The sequence below is a fragment of the Plectropomus leopardus genome, chromosome 17 (genome assembly GCF_008729295.1).
Source record: "Plectropomus leopardus isolate mb chromosome 17, YSFRI_Pleo_2.0, whole genome shotgun sequence".
Classification (NCBI taxonomy): Eukaryota; Metazoa; Chordata; class Actinopteri; order Perciformes; family Serranidae; genus Plectropomus; species Plectropomus leopardus.
Window position 1 is genome coordinate 3,368,339 of NC_056479.1, and position 21,504 is coordinate 3,389,842.

Here is a 21,504-nt window from a genome sequence, read left to right on the forward strand (position 1 = left end):
GCGACCACATATGAAGGATTTCTGGAAGGTGATAGTCCACGATTTCACAGAGGAATTATGGATTCAAAACTTCCAGAAGATCGGCACAACTTTTGAAGAGTTATAAGATGCAATAACACCATGAGGGAGCCAGTTCCTACTGACAAGCACATAGCCATAGCATCATGTGACCTAGAAAACCCAAAAAAGTGTTTCCATTGCAGTTTTGTGAAATATGGCTTTTTTAATCGGCTGAAATACCACCTCATGCAAGCATACAAACTTTTTTGCGATAAATGGGAGGTTTTTTTAATTGATGTGTTTCCATTTGGCAAGATTTTTTATTTGCAATTTTAACATAGCGCAGTTTAAGGGTTAATGAAAAGGTTTCATTGAAAACTGGTGGGAATGTGGAGCTGGTTCACTAGATTAGCACCAAGGTTCCAAGAATTTTGAATTGCACCAGCTCAAGAACCAGAGCTGATTTGGTGGAAAAGGGGTATAAGAGGGTCATGTCCAGATTGATCTCCCTCAGAAGGCTCAGGGCATTTGACATCTGGAGGCCTTTTTTCATGTTTTTTAAATTTGTTTTTGTTTTATTTTTTAAATCAAGGTATTTTAGTAGGTCTTCTTGTCTATGCTATTGTATATTGGGCCTGCAACATTGCGGCTGAGGGTAGGAGGAAGATCAAGATGATCAAGAATTTGGGGTCAGTGATTGACCTGTCTCCACATTCTCTTGAGACCATTATTGAGCAGAGAAATATTAGGAGACTTAAGCAGGACATAGCAGGAGAAACAGGCTTCTATAGGGTGGTGAAGTAATGAGTCCTAAAACGCAAAAGTTCATTAGCATTTTTGCACTTTTGGTTCCCTCATCTCCCTCGTCCTTCGTTTTTAGAATGGGTTTTCAATAAAATGCTATAAAAAAGGTCTGTGGTTATAACATGCTAAAGATATTAAGACATTTTGTTCTGCAACATGAAATATGACCCTATAAACCCAATTTTTGAACTTTTAAGATTTTATGCATCTTAAAACAGGTAATTTTTAACAAGCGGCTAAACTGGAATACAGTGTTTGTCAGGAACATTAGACTTCATCACACCGCACACAGAAACTACTTGTGAGACTAACAATTGACACAGACATGATCGTTAGCTAGATCAGGTCACACGAGAAAATGTTGTTGAAATTAAGCGCTAAATCAAATCTGAAGTTGCCAAAGTGCTCAGGACTTCATGTGTTCCTGCAGCTTGTTTTTGATGAACAAACCTGATCCATTGCCTTTTTCAATAATCAATTTATTGAGTGTGTACTTGTTCTGCATACTGTTTACTGCTTGTACTTTGGCACATTTGCACTTTTGTGTAATTTATTCAATGTTTTGGTTTTTGCTGACCCTCTTATTGTTGTTGCAGTGGAACTGTGTACTTTGTTGCAATGTCTCTGCTGGATGTTATCTATGTGTAGCACTTTTTCACTACATTTCTCATTCGTTCTGCAGCAGATACTTCTGTATCTTTTCCCAGATGGCTGCAGGGTGAACAGACTGTGGCTGCTGTCTTTCAGTATCCTTTGGGGTTTTTGCATCAACTTCTTCATTTTCCCATTTAATTTTCCATTTTGTTTATCCATGTATTCATTTTCATATTTATTTGCTTATTTACTTATGTTTTATTTTCCACTTAATGTATAAATTCCCCAAATTATTCAGTTTCCCATTTTATTTTCCATTTAACATATTCATTTTTAAATGTATTTATGTATTTTTTATGCATTTATTTATGTATTACTTACGTTATTTATGTATTACTTTACTTTTTGCCTTCCCCTCAATTTATTTTTGGCCTTTTTTCATTTATTTATTTATTTTTGATTTTGTCAGTTTCAGTCCTCTGTAGCTTTACAAATAAGCTGCTTACTACTGACTTACTTCTAAGGTGCTGCATCTTTTGAGGCAAATGTTGTACTTTTTACTGCAGTTATCTGACAGTTTTGGTTACTTGCTACTTTGCATATTAAGATTATTAGTCCTTTTAAACCTGGATCGACATCGATTTTCAGACACCTTTCACAAACATTTAAACATCTGAAAATTTTGAAATTCTAAAATTATCCTTATAGAATAATCAAATTAACTAGAGAGAAATATCAAGAAAATGATATTTCTGATATTAGGTTTTACAAATATGATATGATTTATGATTTTGTTTGGTTTTTAAAGCCACTTTTTATGTGATTTCCTTTTTTTAAAAAAAACTTTTTTCTTTAACAATTTCTTGCAAAGTGTTTGGTCATTTCTTGTTAAGCTGCTCACCAACATCTTTACATGTTTTTGACAGAAATCAAGCCAATTTGCTCAGGTTTCAAATGGTTAATGCAAAACATAAAATAACCAATAAATTGTATTATATATTTGTAGATAAAGCCACTAAAAGGTGGAGGATGTAGTTGAAATTAGATCATCCTTACCAGTTGCATTATTGAAGTTATTAATACATTAATGCATCAATAATTATAATCCAGTAATATTATATAGAATATTTTTGAAATCATTCTGCATAATGAGTACTTTTACTTTTGGTAATTTCAGTATATTTTGATGGTAATACTTTCTACTTATATATGCAAAGTAACATATAAACGCAGGACTTTTATTTGAAACGGTGAATATCTAAGCTGTTGTATTGCTGCTTTACTTAAACACAACATGTGAATACTTCTTCCTACATTGATTACTGTTGTATCATGTTTCACACTTTGTAACCTGAGCAAGCAAACTGGCTGGGGTTCTTTCAGAAAAAAAGAAGAAGGCAAAGAGCAACTCGAGCAGAAATTACACTCAAATTAGCAAGAAATTAGTGAAAGGTTCCTGAAAATGAGCAAAACACAAATAAACAAGCAAAAAAAAAAAAAAAGAAAACACACAAATAAAGGAAAAGATAAAATGAAAAAGAAAAACAGGGAAATTACCTAAAAAAAAAGTTTTAAAATTAAAAGTATTTTGTCAAATAATTTTAAATTTAGAATTTTAATAATTAGAAGTGTAGATCAGGAAATTTGCCCCTTGGTTGTTGTTTGTTTTGTTTTTTTTAAATATAAATGTACCAATTTCTTGCAATTTGCGAGACATTTCTTGCCAAGATGCTTACTGCCCTTTTCCCGGTGTTAAAAATAAATAAATTAAAAATAAAACGGTTTTGTCAGGATTCCGAGTTTTTGATATTTGTTGAAAGGTGTAATAAATGCAGCACAAAACAAATTACATTGCTCCCGTTTTAAGGTTTCAAAGAGTTAAACAGCGTGCGTAAAATCGTCCCGTTGGCTCGTGGAGTGGAACAGAGGGTGCATGCACCCGGAGACTAATCTTTGAAAGAGGGAGGGGCGGTGTGGGGTGTGTGTGGGCTCCATGTGGAGAGGGGTGGGAAAAGGCAGAGTAGAGGGGCGCGTCTTTGTGTGCTGAATCCATCTGAGCGCTCGCGCAGTGCTCATTCCTCTCCTCCCCTTCTCCAAGCCGGTGCGTAATGGTGGAGCGCAGGATGAACTCTCTATTGAAATGGGTGCTCATCCTCTTCGTTCTCGTCTCCATCATCCTCAACATCGTCTTGATCGGCATCCACTCCAGCAGGGCGCCCAAATGCTCCGCTCAGCGCGTGCACCCGCTCAAGCACAAACACGACGAGCGCAGCTTGGTGTTCGCCGACCTCACCCGGGACGAGTACCTCCAGGTCCAGCAGTACATGCTCAAGCAGAAAGACCTGGACATATCCACTAACCAGATCACCAGCCCGTCGGAAAACTTCTTGTTTCTGATAGATCTGCTTCTGCCCAAGAAGGCGCGAGCGCTCGGTTACTTGGACGGAAAAGGCGAAAAACCGGTGAGAGAGGCGACGGCGGTGGTCTTCCACGGCGCTCGTGGGTACATTAAGGAGTACGTAGTGGGGCCTCTTCCCAACCCGACTTATCACAGAGATGTCACCAAGGAGAGGTTCAAGACGGAGCTGCCCATCACCGCGCGCACCGTCACCATCGGAGAGTACCATCTGCTTTTCGAACTCATCAAAAAAGAGTTCTCCAAGTTGGAGAAACTCATGAAAGAGAGCTTCGACGTGGACATGGACAAGACTGTGAACGCGTTCGAGCAGATGCCCCGCGGAGTCCGATCGGGGGACAGAAAGACCTGGATATCTTTCTTCAGGGATTTGAGCGGCATGTACATCCAGCCGGTGGGCTTCGAAGTGCAGGTCAACCACGAGAGCGTCAACGCGTCCGAGTGGAAAGTGGAGCGGCTATATTATAACGGCCAATATTTCGACACCGCGGAAGAACTGCGCCAAAAATACGAAGCCGGAGACATAAAGAAAATCCTTTATAAGGAGTTGCCCAATTATGGATCGCTGAAACCCAAAGAGAAGCCCCTGCAGATCGGCCCGCAGCTGTTTTACGCAGAGGGGAAGCGCTACAGCATCAGCAACAACCAAGTCCTGTACCTGGACTGGAGCTTCGCGTTCGGGCTCAGCGCCCTCACGGGGATGAGGGTGTTTGATGTGCGTTTTAAAGGGGAGCGAATAGTGTACGAGCTGAGCGTGCAGGAGGCCATGTCCGTGTACGGATCCATTACTCCGGGGATGATGATGACCAAGTTTTTGGACACGAGCATCGGGATAGGGCGCTTCGCACACGAACTGGTCCGAGGGGTGGATTGTCCCTACGAAGCCACCTTTGTGGACACGTACCGGTACATCGACGTCCCCGCTCCGGTCAGATTTAGGAACTCCATCTGCATCTTTGAGCACAACATGGGGCAGCCCCTGCGGAGGCATTTCTCTGACTTTTTCCACAACACGTATGGAGGGATGGTGAACAGCGCGCTGGTGTTCAGGACCATCACAGCGATAGGGAACTATGACTACATGTGGGATTTCATCTTCTACCAGAGCGGCTCGGTGGAGGCCAAGGTGCACGCGACCGGCTACATCTCCTCCTCGTACCTGGTGGACGGTAACCTGAAATATGGACACCAGGTGGCGGAGAAGGTGCTGGGCAACATCCACACCCACTTCATCAACTTCAAGGTGGACATGGATGTGTTGGGTGAGTGGCTGTACATTTTTTAAAATCTGTGCAGGGTAGATTGAAAATAATAATAAATATCATAATAATAATAATAATAATAAATCACAGTCTAAATCAGTGGTTCCCAACAGTGGGTCGTGGTCCAAAAGTGGGTGGCGGGTGCATTCTAAATGGACCACAATTGAGCAGTGTTCTTGGTTTTATATGGCCTGTTTTTTGTTTGTTTTGTTGTTCTGCTTTTCCTTTTTTTTACTTTAATTTTATTTATTTATTTTTATTTTTATAAGAATATGCTCTTTATTTATCAGAAGACTGGGTGGCTGGTTTGTGTGTGTGTGTATGTGTGTTTTTGACCATCCTCAAAGCAACAGATATTTTTCTTTGAGCCTCCCTGAGTGGTGAAATGCATGAGGTGTTCCTCCTATATGATAAATTCAAGGACCATCAGAAATTTAATAATCCAGCAATAATTTTAATTTTTCTCTGGCTGTGATAAATCGTGTCATTTTTGGGGATTTTTATGTATTTATTTAATTATTTTTAGCAAGTTTGGAGGACATTTTTAATTTAAATATAACCCCAAAATTTAAAACCTAAAGAAGGCCTGCTGGGGCGACCTCTAGCTCACTGGGTAGAGTGTGCTTCCCATATACAACAGGCTCCTGCACTAGCCAGGTTGAGTCCGGCCTGTGGCCCTTTGCTGCATGTCGCTCCTCCTTCTCTGTCCCACCTTTCCTGTGGAAAAACGCCCCCAAAAAATGATGTTTAAAAAAATAAAAAACAAGTTTTTTGAGAAAAAGAAAGTCGCCCAAAATGTTTAAAATGTACCATTAAAAAAAGCTGTAAAAATGTTTCAAGGAAGAAAACAAAACACCAACATTTAAATTAAAAAAATCACCAAAAGTTTTTAAAAATCACCAATAATTGAAGTTTAAATTAAAAGAAAAAAAATTTAAAGAGCATTTTTTTTCTAAAGAGGTCCAGGCTAAGCTCCCAATGCCCTCAAATCCCAGAAACGCCCCTGATTTTAACTAATTGCACTTTATTCTTGCAATAAATTTTTTCATTATGTTTTAAGCCCATGCATAGTTTACAGTTCATGAAATAAATTGAATAACGTCATTTCTCTTATGCGGACCTTGAACTAATTACTGAGGAGAAATCTGGACCCAGTGTCTGGACCAGCTTGGAACCATTGGTCTAAATGAAAAGTGATGTTACCACAGTGAAAAAAAGATAGATTTTTCTTCCAGTCTGTTTAGCTATGGAAACAAACAAACAAAAAACACTTTTGACCTAAGACCAGGGGTGTTAACAGACATTTCAAGGGGCTGCAGCTGTAACCTGATCAAAAGCTGGCAGTCCTCAAAGCAATGGGTGACATCACGATAGCTACGTCTGCTATTTATAGTCTGTGGCCCAAAGTAAAATGGGTTAATACAAATGCACCTTTGTAAATACTTTTTAAATAGTAATTATCCAAAATTAATGACAAAATTTCACACTTTTTCTCTCCCGTTTTTGTCATCATAACCTGTTTCTGGCACATCACAGCATTTGTGAGCTCTGAATTGTTTCATGCTCATTTGCACTTCCTCCCGCCATCTGTGATCCTTCGTGGTTGCGGAAGTGCACCTGCATGAGTCTCGCATGGCTGCTGGTAGATACCTTGTCTCTGTGCTGACTGTGTTATGTGTGTGGGTTCAGCTCTAGTGAGGGTTTGAGGGGTTCCTCGGGGGTTAGAGGGGTATCCAGCTGTCTTCCAGAGACTGTGAGCCTCCTTTTCCTCTTGGGCAGGAACTGCCACTGAAAGTATTTGGAGTGGCAGAGAGTCCAGATCAATACAGAGAGACAGAATGTTGAGCTCATGCTATCAGGATGGTGTGTGCATGGTCTTACCAGGCTTCAAAGCCTGATAACACCTGGGCTTAAAACAGAGTGAAAAAAAACTTATTGCATGAAAAAGGAGCAATTAGTTAAAACCAGGAGTGTTTCTTGGATTTGAGGACACTGGGGGCTTAGTCTGGACCTCTATGACTCAACGTCCACATCACAGCTGTAAAGCCATGTTCGGCATGACTTGGCACAATGATGTCTTGTTGTTTCATTTTAAACCCTTTTTTACACTTAAAAACCTCAAAATTCCTGAGTGGCATATTTAATGTTGTAGAACAAAAAGCGAGCAGGTCTCTTCTGTTTGTGTTAAGCGTAGGCTTTATTTCGAGGTGTCCTGTCAGCAGTTTAACAGACATCTCTTTTACAGTCGTGGTCTATGAGGAAAATGCTTTCTTGGCTACGACGGAGGATTAGGGCCACATTAAGGAAAAAAAAAAAAAAAATTATTTACGAGATTAAAGTCATTAGTTACGAGAAAAAACTCATTATTAACGAGAAAAAAGTCATTATTAATGAGAAAAAAGTCATTATTTACGAGATTAAACTCATTATTAACGAGAAAAAAGTCATTATTAATGAGAAAAAAGTCATTATTTACGAGATTAAACTCATTATTAACGAGAAAAAAACGTCATTATTAACGAGAAAAAAAGTCATTATTATTATGAGAAAAAAGTCATAATATTCAAACCTGCTGCTTTTGGAGACACTTGTTAACATGAGGGCTACAGAGGATTTGGTTGAGTTGTATTTTAGGATAGGTTTCACAAACAAGGAGATACTTAATCTTTTGGCACATCAGCATCACATTATCATAAGTATCAGGACTTTAAAAAGAATATGCAAGAAATTGCATCTTTTCCGGCGAAAGAACCAGTCGGACTTGGAGGATGTTGCTGCTTTTCTGGAGGGGGAAATGGCTGAACTGGTCAACTGCAGGGTTATCGTTGGATGCATCTACGGGCTATTCAGAGGGGTTTCGTTGTGTCTCGAGAAACAAATCCTCCGTAGCCCTCATGTTAACAAGTATCTCCAAAAGCAGCAGGTTTGAATATTATGACTTTATTCTCATAAATAATTACTTTATTCTCGTTAATAATGAGTTTAATCTCGTTAATAATGACTTTTTTCTCGTTAATAATGACTTTTTTTCTCGTTAATAATGAGTTTAATCTCGTAAATAATGACTTTTTTCTCATTAATAATGACTTTTTTTCTCGTTAATAATGACTTTTTACATGTCTTATGGTTTACAAAAAAAGAAAAAAAAGAGGTTAATAAATTTAATTATTGAAGAAATCATTCATGTCTGATCTAGAAGTTTGCTGTGATGATGTGAGTTTATTGAAGCATGCCAGCATACTAGTGAACTTACAGACACAGAGCGGGTCTGAGTTAGTGAGATTACCCTGAAAAAAAGACATGAAAGCACTTATATGCAGTGTGGGCAGTGATCTGGCAGTATATACAGGTACATCTAAAAAAAAAAACCAATATTGTGAAAAAGTTACAAAATTTTCATCAGTTATTTCAGAAAGTGAAATTTTAATATTTTCAAGACTCATTACATAAACCAAAATATTCAAGCATTTGTCTTTTTTTCCACTATCAAAGCAACCTGAGTATATAAATGAACATACATTTCATAAGTTGAACATTTCTGTATTGTAAATCACTTTTTGAATGATCTTAGGAAATATTGTAATAATTTGAGATAGTGGATTTCTGATTCTTATGAGCTATAAGGTACAAGGAACTAGGTAGATTTATTGTCAGTTTTCTTAGGTTTAAGAAGAAATTAAATTAAAGTTGATCCTAAATCCTGCTACAAAATATAGAAGACATAATCATCAAAATTAGAACAAAAAAAAGTGAAGTATTTTGATTTACATATATATATACAACATATATACACAAAGTTTACCTTTTTTAATAACATTACAAAGAAAACTTTTTCACAATATTCTAATTTTGTGAGATGCACCTCTATAAAGGGAAGGGAAGGCAGTGATCAGACATTATGCAATAAACAAAATGCAGGAAAGGGACAATTGGAAACAAAAAAAGTGGTGGTCTCAGGAGGGGCGGGGTATTTACATATACACCTGGAGGAAGGCCGGGGGCACCCAATTGTCACGATATGAGATGAAAGGGGGGGGCAAGGAGACAGGAAGATCAAGATCAAGGACCCAACCAGTGGGGGGCTGAAAAAGCTGCTCCCAGACATGTTGATTGGCAAGTCTGCAGTGCCCAAATGTGTATTTGCTTCATCAGCAACGATGTACACATGTTGTGAAATACAAAGCATGTCGTATAGTTTACTAAAAAAAAAAAAAAAGAAAAAAAGAGGTTAATTAAGTAAATTTAGCCAAGGGGAAATTGTGTACAGAACTAATTGGGCATTGGTGAAAAGTACTGCAGGTTTCATACCACACACACAGTGTCTCTATTTGATCTTCCATGCAGGTCTAAAGCTCCCTGTGGAGTTAAGCATTACACATATGCACCAGTGTTAGCACAAAATATTTTTTGCAGCTAATTTAATTAAATTAATTAATGTAACAGTGAAATATTAAAATAAAAAAAACACCTGTCATGGATCTACAGGAGCATCAGAAAGGTCTGCTTTGCATTGAAACAATAACAGAAAACAAGTATTATCACAGTAACAGTTTTGCTTCATTTCCTCTGCAGGAGTGAATAATTTCTTCCAGACGAAAGACATGCAGTATGTCAATGTGTCGCTGCCGTGGATGCCTGATCGCTACGCTATGGTCCCTCAGCTGGTGGAGAATCAGCTCAAAACAGAAAAGGCCTGTCTTCTTTCACTTCCATAAAATTGTTACAACTTAGCGGTTTCACAACATGAACTGTATTTAGGTTTCTGTGTTGAGACATCATGTAGTGCCGTCTGCACCAGGATGTCGCACCAAAGAAAGACCATTTTTAAAGCAACCCTGAGAACATGTTATTCAAGACTGAGATTACAGACCATTTTTTTTAATGAAAATGTAATGTAAAACAAAAAATACCAGAACCTACCAGAACTTTAAGAACATTCTGAGAACTAAAAGAAAACTTGCTGCTTAAAAACATTACTAAAACATGGCATTGGTTACATTGTACCATTCTCAGAATGTTTTTAGAGCCAAAAATTCCTAGCTGGGTTCTCTATAACTATCAAAAAATGTAAAAAAAAAAAAAAAAAAAAAAAAAAAAATATATATATATATATATATATATATATATATATATATATATATATATATATATATGTATATATATATATATATTGTTATATATATTGTAATGTTAATGTTTCACATTATGGAACATTACACACAACAACAACATTTTCTGAATGTTGCTTTGAAAATGTTCTTCCTTTGTTCTCATGTCACATTGTGGGAACATTTTATAAAACATTCTTTGATCTGTCTCCTCTCAACATCACCAAAACATCCTTAGAATGTTGCAGTTATGACATTACGTCTTAGTCAGCATATAACTTAATAGGAAAATCATTTGAAATGATCCGTAAAACGTTCTTTGAACGTTAGATCAAAATGTGTTCTTTAAAACACATTATTGCAACTTGTAGATCATGTTAGCCAATGTTGTGGGAATGTTTCCAGGAAACCCACAGAGAGTTTAAACCAACTGCAGCTGTTTTCAGTGAAAAACCCACTGAACGTTGCAGCAAACAGCCGACAAAGTTAACATTCATCAGGTGGAAACAAATACGACTGCAGATTAATGCAAATGTTCTGCTCTGCTCTGCTTAAAGTGCAAACAGGCAAATGTGTTTGGGAACACACTCCACATGTAGGTGTTACATCACCTGCTTGATGTGCGTGTAATTATTATCACTTAGCACACTTGACATAACAGTTTTCAACAGTGATGTAATATTTACACGTTGTTTTCCTGGCAGTTGCAGGCTGGATACAATTAGCTGATTAGCTGCAGCACATTAAACAGCATATAAACATATCTGAAAATGTCTGAGTCCTGGAGTCACTGACCACCCATGGCTTGTCACTACGGGTCAAATTTGTTTACTAGGCCCCTCTGTTCCCCTGTTGGGCTTCACTCTGCCGGCTCCACTGTCAATCAGACCGTGACTATTTAGTTACATTTTGTGACCATGGAGCTTTGGTTTGTTTCCAGCATCCAGAGACTAAATCATCACATTTAACAGTGCTGCAGTAACAGTCTAACTAAATGAGTTGTAGTGGCGGTAGTGTGAACAGGTGAGTCCTTGTGTTTTTCTATCTGCAGACTGCGATTCTTAAGTCACAATTTGCAACCATGGAGCACCAGTGCAATTTGTAAATCTTTGTAGTCTAGTCTTAGTTTGTTTCCAGCTCACAGTGAATGAATCCTCACACCTTATAACTTTCTGCTAACCCTAACATCAAGCTGTTGACCAGAAGCTTCAAGTCCGCAACAGAAACATCAATGCTTCCAACTTGAGACGATCAGGGTCCTTCGTTTTGATTTATTTGATTTAACAATACTTTATTTAACCCTTAAACAGTTCTTTATTTAACTTTAGACTTTACTTAACATTATAACAGTTTTTTATAGTTTATTATAACATTAGTTTATGTAAGTTTATTTTATGGCAGTAGCTACTTTATTTGTGGTTCATTTAATAATTTTGTGTTTTAGTAGTTTACAATAGTTTAGAGGAGATTTCAAAATTTTGAGATTTTATATATATATATATATAGCCTATATAGCCTAAAAATATTGTAATATTCTTTTAAAGCCATCTTGCCCAGCCCTAACTACAGGTGTTTTCACATTCCTCAAGTCTGTGATGTCTTTTTACTTCCCTAAAATCTGAGCCCAAGTCCCCAGGAACAGCAGCTGGCTGTGAAGCCAATATATCATAGTGTTCAAACTGTGGAATAACAACTTTAGGGTCCATCATGTGATGCCATGACGTCTAAAAGACTTTTTTAAATAGACTGGCACTGTGAAAGTAAAGAAGAACGTTTTAATGTCAAAAGTTTAATTTAAGTGATTATGGATCACATTATTACATGAATATTTAGTGTTATAACAAGATAAGTAGGTATATTGTTATGACATGTTATAACATAAAAAAAAATCTTTTTAAACTTTTCACGTTATGAGCTGATATTGATCAGGTTTTGTTTTTCTGGCCTGTCAATTCTTAATGTCCTCTGTTCATGCTGCAGTTGTACATTTATTTTCACTGTGTGAGAACTAAAGAAGAAAAAACAAAGTCTACACACTAGATAATGCTCCCATAAATATTTTGGGAGCAGCATGCTCTTCATTAGTCTGATAAAGAGCATGTTGCTCAAAACTTGACCTCTTTGGTAATTAGATTACATATTTATAGGAGCATATTTTGGTGTGTGGACTTTGCTTTTTCTTCTCCCCCATATGTCTTATCCAGCTTTGAGTCTTTTTTTTTCGTCTGGATGTGCGTGCTGAGCTAACTGTGTGAGAACTGAAACATGTGACATCATTTTTGCAAGTCTTATGATCAAGTCAAGTCTTATGATCATGCAGCAACACTCTCTTAAATGTCTCATATTTTCTCTTAATGCTCTGATAAGAGAAAATATAAGAGAAGTCAACTCCAGATGTACCAAACGTTCTTAACCATTCAAATCTGCTTTTCCCCGGGTGTGTTCAATGATGAATCCCACTTAATCATAAGTCAGCTATTAGCACAGGTAACACCCCCTAAAAACTATATAAGGGTAGGATTTGTGCCGTGTGCAAAGACTCAGACACATGGCCAAGACTGGAAACATGATGCCAAAAAAGGCTGCAAGAAGAAGGACTTCTGCAGCAGTGGAATTGTTAAATTCACTTAAACAAAGTAAATGTGATTTCAGGGAAATGCATTGAAGTATTAGAAGTAAAAGTTTGCATGCAAAAAATGTTTACATAAATTTAAGAAATCAGAACAATAGGAAAAGCTGCAGGTCCTCACACATACAGTGTATATAAAGCTGGAACCATGAAACCTTTTTTTGCATTAAAAATGACTTCCACGTTTCCAAAAAATAGCTGACAATTAATGTTCTAATTGATCGACTAACTGTTCACTGAGACTAGCTGCACTTGTATACTTTCATATGGTTTCATTCATTCATTCACTCATTGTCTGTAACCGCTTGTCCTCGTAAGGGAAGCGGGGGGGGGGGGGGGGGGGGCTGGAGCCTATCCAAGCAGTCATTGGGCGAGAGGCGGGGTACACCCTGGACAGGTTGCCAGACTATCGCAGGCCTTTCATATGGTCTGAAAATTTAATTTGTAAAGCAGTTATTAAATAACTGTCGTGAAGTAGAAAGTGAAATATATCCCTCTGAAGTGTAGTGCAGTAAAAATGGCATGAGATTCAAATACTTTAATAACACAAAAGCTCTTCAGATTTGTACTTAAGTATAGTACTTGAGTAAATGTTCTTAGTTACATTCCAGCCCCGGAGAGTAGTTATAATAATTTCATCATTATAATGACTCTAAAATGTCATCTAAATTTCATTAAATTATATTCATGCATTTTTTGTAAATATTCTTCAAATAAAATACCTAGTTTTCCTTGCGCTGGTCAACAATATGTGGTCTGTGAAAATGAGATGTTTTTCTCTTACCAAGGTCAGAGTGCTCTCCACCACTCGTAAAATGTTCCCTAAGAGAAGACCAAAAAGAAAACAAAAACAAAAAAAAACCACTGATGAATCCCAACAATCAGTGGGTACTGACAAAGTAAGAAAAAATCATGTATATGAACAAATTAAGAGAGAATTTGCTCGTATATCGTTTCTTGCATGACCCAATGTGTAAGACTTGGCAGTGCTGCTACTGGTTAGGTTTCATTATTTTGGTAATCTTGCAGGATATCAGGCAAGAGGTTTTTAAACTCACAACTTGTCAAGTAGCCCATTGGTGACCTGTTGCTGGCAACCCATGATGTGCTTACTCTGTATGTTTTATTAAATTAATTGTTATTATTAAAATAAACAGTTTCTTAATCCTGTTGTGTTGCAGCCAACAGTGTAACTCTAACATCTGCTGTGACTCCTCCACAGGAGGCGGCTCTGCGTTATGGCACCAAGACTCCTCGCTACCTCCACATCGCCAGCAACAAGACCAACCGCTGGGGTCACCAGCGCTCCTACAGGCTGCAGGTGTTCAGCTTCACCGGGGACCACCTCCCAGAGAGCGAGCCAGAGGAGAGGGCCATGTCCTGGGCCAGGTGAGACTGGACACAGGCGCAAAGTCAAAAAAAAGAAAAAAAACATACATTCTCAAGTGTTAAGATTTTTATTCATTTTCATAGGACTAGGAATAAGATCTCCAGCAGGCTCAAGTTAAACTCTTAAAGCCTCTGGAAACATGGCTTGAAATAGTAAGAATGCACATGTGACCAAATCGCTAGATTGTTGCCTTGAGCCTAAGAACTCGAGGAGTATTACTTGATATTTTTAACATGGATTCTCAAGGGAAGAGCAGGAAAAAAATGTTTAAAAAGGACAAGTAAAAGGGTAACCCACACTTTATTCTACTGATGGTCTAACCACACCCAAATCAACCCAGCTTCAGGAAACTGAAAAAACTAAAATGAAAATATTTCAAATTTGGATTGAGGCTGATGTCTGATCATTTTTGATGCCTTTAATATACATGTAAGACCCTAAATTCAATATGAATAAAGGTTTTGGTGATTTGGGTTCCCAGAAGCTGTAAACATAATTCTATTTACACTTAAAGCCAGTTCTTGCTATGTAGTATGGAAAGTAACAACTGGAGGACGAGAGCCCCAGAGAACAGGGAAGCCCTGGACACAGACTGTCTGTGTGGACATTAGTTTTTTTCTGGCTTAGAATTAAGCGGGGGGGTGGGGACTACGCACGACTAGGGACAGGGTTTTGAGGGGGATTTTGTCAGTTCTCCTACTGTTATCGATACTATCAGTTCTTATCATTGATTAATACTTACTTTTACCCTGGATGGACATCAGATTTCTTGTTCTGCATTCAGATGCCTGTCAAATGCATTCAAATGTTGAAACGTGAGCAAATTGATTTGATTTTCTTTAAAAAACATTTGTGAAAAAGCAATCAGCAACTTGACACGAAAGGTCCTGCAAAATGTTACAAAAAATGTAAAAGTTGAAAAGAAAATGACCTGAAAATCAGTTTTACAGAAGAAAGAGAAAAATCAGTAGAAAATCATTAAATAACTAGGGAAAATCTATTTTTTAAAAACATTTATTTAGAATTATTATAATTCTATATTTAAAATTAGGTTGTGGCAAATAAAATCTCAATTTGTTATTATTATTATTATTATTACTACATTAATATTTAAATGTAACATTTAAAAGACAATTCTTTCTTTGATCACTTTTTCAGTCTTTTATTGTGCTTGCTCTTTTGCTTTTCTTTTTTTGTGCTAATTTCAGGTCATTGTAATTTTCTTGTAATTAAATTTAAAAAGATGAAGGTGATTTCTTTCAGTGTAAAGAGTAAATGTCCAGTGTGAAGGATTTAGTAGAACCTTGAGGTACCCCTTTGGCAATTGCAAGAGGGATGACAGCGAGCTCTCCTCTTGTACATATTGCACTCTGTCTGATAAATAATTAACAAAGCAACCAACAGCTCTGTCTGATAGACTACTTTGACGTAGTCTCTTTATTAATATTTTGTGATCTACTGTATCAAAGGCCTCAGATAGGTCAATAAACAAAGCAGCACAATGCAGATCACGATCCAACAAACGTACAATATCTTTGACATTTTTGACAACTTCTGTTTTTTGTATAAATATTATTTACATGTAAAAAGTCTTTTACCTGCTCGAATACTAAAGATTCTGATATTTTGACAAAGGCTTGTCCAAGAGCTTGGAGATGGATAGATTTATAGGTAGGTGAAATTTTATTTAAAGATACATGAAGATTAAAGAGGTATGTAAGCGGAGAAGCAATAAAATCAGCTCCTGGCTTTAAAAAGTCAGGACGGCACTAAATTCCACATCAGCCTACAGAAAAATGCCATCCCCAGGGCATTTTATATTTTATTTTATTTTATATATATATATATATTATATATATATATAGATATAGATATATAGATATATATATAGATATAGATATATAGATATAGATATAGATGTATAGATAGATAGATGTGTAATATACATTAGCAAACATTACAGTTTTACTGTACACTCTAAAGCATTATTTTGCATCAATACTAACTAGATGTTGGTCCATAGCCATAATTCGGGGCCTGCTCTTAAAGTAGCAATGCAGACATGATGGGTTCGGAGGTCATGGTAGTAAATTTTTTTGTAGCACTCTCATGCAGGCACTGGTATTCATGTTCAGTTATTGAGTTCAGTTAACCTTTCTTAACCATAATTCAGATCTTTCCCAAACATTAATTATGGTGTTACCATGCACAGATGTTGAAGGAAGTGAGAATTTTAGAAATGTTGGCATTTGACAAAAAAAAAATGTCATTGCACATAATCTGTGTATAACTGTAATCTTTGTACTTGGTTCTGCTGTCCATCAAAAGCCATCTCTCTGCTCCTCTTCTGTCTGTCTCCAGGTATAAGGTTGCCATCACCACGCATAAGGACTTAGAGCAAACCAGCAGCAGTCTGTACAGTCAAAATAACATCTGGAGTCCAGCTGTTGACTTCAGCAAGTACATCGAAGACAACGAAAGCATCGAAGACAAGGTATGTTGAAACAGAATCTGTGTGTAAAAATGGTAAAGTACAAACACATGTTAACGTAGGAAACTGTTAGCTGAAGGAATTTGCATGATGTGTGTTGAAATGTGCTTGCAGGACCTGGTTGCCTGGATTACCACCGGCTTCCTCCACATCCCCCACTCTGAAGACATTCCCAACACGGTTACCGTGGGAAACGGGGGCGGGGTCCTGCTGCGGCCTCACAACTACTTTAATGAGGACCCATCCATCCACTCTGCTGATGGGGTGTACATTGACCCAGGCAACGAAGACAGCTGTGACAACAACAGGATGGCCTGCCTCGCTAAAGAGACCTGCAGCCCTGTCTTTGAACCCTTCACCTACAACGGTTTCGAGGGAGTCATGAAGTTTGAGGAGTGGGAATGATTTATTGAGCGCTGCTCGGTGTTAGCCCTGGTGAACTGTTGTCAATGTTACCATGTTTATAAATGAAGTTTGGGACAAGTAATGAGTTGCGCTACATGTGATTTAAAGTCGCAACAGGCAAGAAATTGAGTTAAGTAATTTTTCAGTAATTTAGAAAACATGCTAATTTGCTTTGTTTCCAGAAGTAGAAAATCAATACTACTTTCTTGTTTGTTTATTACAGATCTGGAGTCAGGCTATGGCTAGCTTAGCTTTAACATAAAGACTGGAAGCAGGCAGAAACAGCTAGTCTGGCTCTATCAAAAGTAGGAAAAAAAACCTCTAAACTTAATCTTTACACAAACAAATATGTAAAATAAGTCAGTTTATGGGAAAGTTCAAAACGTTTTCATCCCAAGTCATCACATATTGCTGCTTTGTCAGTTGACTTCGACATCTACACATTATTCTCTAGGTATCCTTCTGCATCTGCTGTTGACATTTTTACATGCCGCTACCGACATCGCAATGGCAGCAAAATTATGCTACAAAAGCATGTGGTTTTGTTTAGGCAACAAGAGCACATGGCAACCAATGCCAGTATGTCAACAAAAGCACATGCTTAGGATTATGCATCAAAGGCATGGATAGTAAAGTAAGGCAAAAAAGGCACATGGTTAGGTGTAGAAAATTAAACATCACAGATGGGAAGTATACAATGGACTTACACATGAATGTCTGGGGTTTGTTGGATACATCCACCGCCCCTCCTGCCTGCCCAATAGGGACCACCTTTGTGCTCCTTAACACCGTGATAACACCACAACTGGTTCTGTCCGGCTGCATTCTCAGCGGACGATGCCCAGTGGCCTGTTTTGGCATCATGATCTTGAGCCAAAATCATTGCAAAAGCAGCAGTATTTGATGACTTTGGAGTGAGAATAAGCTGGGAGGTTACACGCTTTAACAATTTCCTTGTAGGGGTGGGGAAAAAACATTCATTCAAGAAACTTTTTTTCATTTTTTGTTTGATTTTTTTTAATGCCTGAATCAATTCAATTCAATTGTGGACTTTGCAATTTTTAATGTGGTAATCTGTGACTAAATGTGACTTCATATTCATTTCAGGAAAAACAACCCAAATTCAGCCAGCCCAGTGCAAACTCCCCACCGGATTAGGAAACTTTCAATTGCTGCCGTTACACAAATTAGACCCAACTCACTGTGAACCCCAGTGTTAGGGTGGCTAGTTAGTATGTTAGCTCGTTAATTTATGTCACATTTGTGAAATGATAAAGAGAATGAGCAAGGCCAATCAGTGTGCTGCGTACGGCTCTACAACAGAATCTGATTTTACCCATTTTAAATACTAATAAAAATAAAAAAATCAATCAGTGTTGACATTGTGGCAGTTGCCGCAAAGTAATCAATGTATAATAAACACTGCAAGCTTGATGAGCAGGGAGAGCTACATGTAGCTGTTTCAGTTTATTCCTAAAAGTCTATATTTTTTTTATCCATTATATCGTATCAAGGCTAGGCTACATTTTAGTAAGTAATTAAGTATGAAAAGTATATTTTCATAAAGCAGCTTTCACATAATAAGTTCACAAAGTGCTTCACTGGAATAAAATTGTTAAAAAATAAGCCAAATATAAGTTATTAGTAAATTTACCAGTTTTCTATGCACAATATGATGCTGCTGAAATATATGTCACAAAGCATGACTGACATGAGATGTACATTGTTTTTGGAGCTATGTCTCATGATATACAATATCTGTTTCTATTATTGCTGTGCCCCCCCCCCCCCCCCCCTCCCCCCCCTCTTTCTCTTTCCTTTTTGCCATGATTGTATTTCATTTGCTATTTACGACATCTATTGCACATCTGTCCATCCTGGAAGAGGGATCCCTCACTATCCTCTACCGCTCTTCCTGAGGTTTCTTCCTCTTTTTTTCCCCGTTACAGGGGTTCTTTTTCTGGAGTTTTTCCTTGGGTGATGTGAGGGTCTAAGGGCAGAGGGATGTCGTACACTGTAAAGCCCTCTGAGGCAAACCATGTTTTGTGATAATGGGCTCTATAAATAAAACTGACTTGACTTGTAGCTGGAGATGCTACACAGATACTTTTTATCGAGCATGTTTATTAGCTAAGCTAAGATGGTATACATAGTAAACATTTAGTACGTTTACATGCACAGTTCAGTGGAGCTTCAATTACAGCTTGATTAGGCCATTTAATTGGACAACTGTCCTCGTCCCAGTAAACAAGCACAGGGGGAGAATCCATTCATTGATGAAAGTATGTTCAACTCTGCCATGGATGGTGGAGATATGACCCCTTTCATCTAGTTGCTCTTGGTAGTCAGTAGTTGCATTTGTAAAACTAACTGAAGTTTATTTGTCATCTTTAGAGTACAGAAAAAAACAACCAGAGTTAGACGTTATGCCATTACTTGACCAATTTTACATGAGAGAAATATCTTAGCCTACTTAACACACTTTTGATTGCAAGACTGTTTGCTGCAAATTAATACTTTATCAGAAATGATTGTTGCCTGGGATTTATTGCTTTTTCAAAACCTAATGATTGAATTCTCAGAAATGTTATCTATGGTTTGAGCTTTTGCATCGGTTGTATTTACAGTAATCAGTGTTTCCTCTAGGATTTTTTTCAGCAGCGGGGGCAGGCTCTCCAGGGAGCCGTGGCGGCGTAAACAAATGACGCTTTTTAAAGGCTGAATGTAAAAATAAAAAATAATAACAAAAATTCAACAATAAGATAATAAAAACAATAAATAATAATTTCTTGATGGGGCTGTAATCAGTGGCAAAGTTTGCACCCAGGCTCAGAACAATGGATTTTTCTTGGTTTTTTGTAGAACAGCTCTAAGGCTCTGTTGTACGGAAATTCCCCAAGAGGTGGCCCATTGATGCTCAGCAGCATACATGCTGCAAGGTGATCCCCCTGCAGCCTGTTTCTCAAGTCAGTCTTCACCTACAAATAGAAACAATAATTTTTTATTTTTTTTATTTATTTTTTTCAACCCATTTAGGGTCCCAGCCTGATAGCCTGTGTTTCCCTTTATGTTTTTCTCCTCTACTCTCATCTCTCTCTCCTGCACCATCACTTTGCTCTCCTGCTCCTTCACTCGGCACTCCCCCTCCTGTACTCTGCTCTCCTTCACTTTGTTCCACTGCTCCTCCCTGTCTGTTACTTGTCTTATACGATTACATAAAACATTAACGTTAGATAATTTACACTCACGTCACATTTGATTACAAGTGTGAACATAATTTTTTACCTAACCATCATAATTTGAGTCAGTAAAAAGGCTAATGATACCTGACTAGCGCCATCCTCATCAGGTGTCTTTCTCTTCTTTGAAAAATATTTGAACAAGCTCATCTGAAAATGCAGTCAGCAGTTACATCATGGCGTGTATATCGCTTAATGCTATCAATTAGTTTACTCACATTAGCGACACTGAGTTGAGTTGGCACCGGGCCCAATTAACTTAAGCTACGTAACCTTAGCTGGCCATCAATATTTTGCGAATGTTTATTTAACTAATAAAATCTATTATAAGTTTTCTTAAGCTAATAAGTCTACCTTTTCTCCGATAAGTTGCACGCTGTTTTCAAGCCGACACTCCTCTGACTCTCCGACCTGATGCCTGGATGCCAGTAGCTAATTAACGTGGGCACCAATTAGTTCTGCTGGGGGGTGGGAGGGGGCGGTGGTATCTACCCCAAAGAGTAGATAAGGAACGAGATAGTTATCTGCCTCAGCACTCGCGACACCCAACGCAGTGCAGGACTGTGCTGTGATGCGGCGGTGGTGTATTTGCAATTTAAAAAAAAACAAAAAAACAACCAAAAAAAAAAACGACATTTGAAGGAGCGGTGGGTAGGATTTAGGAGTGGCGGGCCGCCACTCCTAAATGAGTGTAGAGGAAACACTGGTAATGTTTGCAATCACACTTGTTATGTCAGCAATCACTTTTTATATAAATTCCAAATGGCCCTGGAAGAGGCCTTCTTACTTATGAACCACTGTGATATTAACTGTGAGATAAACTGACACTGTAGCGTCAGTTGTGTGAAAAAGTGTGCACTGACAAATATAACCATCCAGTTCGAAGCAGGATCGCGGCCTGATGTGGCTCGAGGCTGGGACTACTGAACATCTGACTGATGTCTGATTCATTTTGTGTATTGTTTCTGCAGTGCAACATTCTGAGGAATGTATTGTTATAGTTGTTTCCTCTACAAAAAAATAAAAGAAGAGATTATTTGTCAAAGAAGGGTTCTGGAGGTCTGGTGGTGCTCAGATTGATTCTGCTAAGCTTTCATTCTTCTCTGTGAATTTCACTTGTGGGAGACAGGCAGTGACAGGATGTGAAAAACAAAGAAGAGCAGAGC

At 37.8% G+C, this 21,504-nt stretch overlaps 1 protein-coding gene across 1 annotated transcript; it reads left to right on the forward strand.

The window, feature by feature from the left end:
* The first annotated feature begins 3,466 nt into the window (after nucleotides 1–3,466).
* On the forward strand, nucleotides 3,467–18,917 carry aoc2 (amine oxidase copper containing 2). The gene is made up of 5 exons (XM_042505055.1): nucleotides 3,467–5,076; nucleotides 9,649–9,767; nucleotides 14,036–14,202; nucleotides 16,565–16,697; nucleotides 16,809–18,917. The coding sequence occupies exons 1-5, from the start codon at nucleotides 3,507–3,509 to the stop codon at nucleotides 17,097–17,099; spliced, it is 2,280 nt and encodes a 759-aa protein (XP_042360989.1). The 5' UTR covers nucleotides 3,467–3,506; the 3' UTR covers nucleotides 17,100–18,917.
* The last annotated feature ends 2,587 nt before the right edge of the window (nucleotides 18,918–21,504 follow it).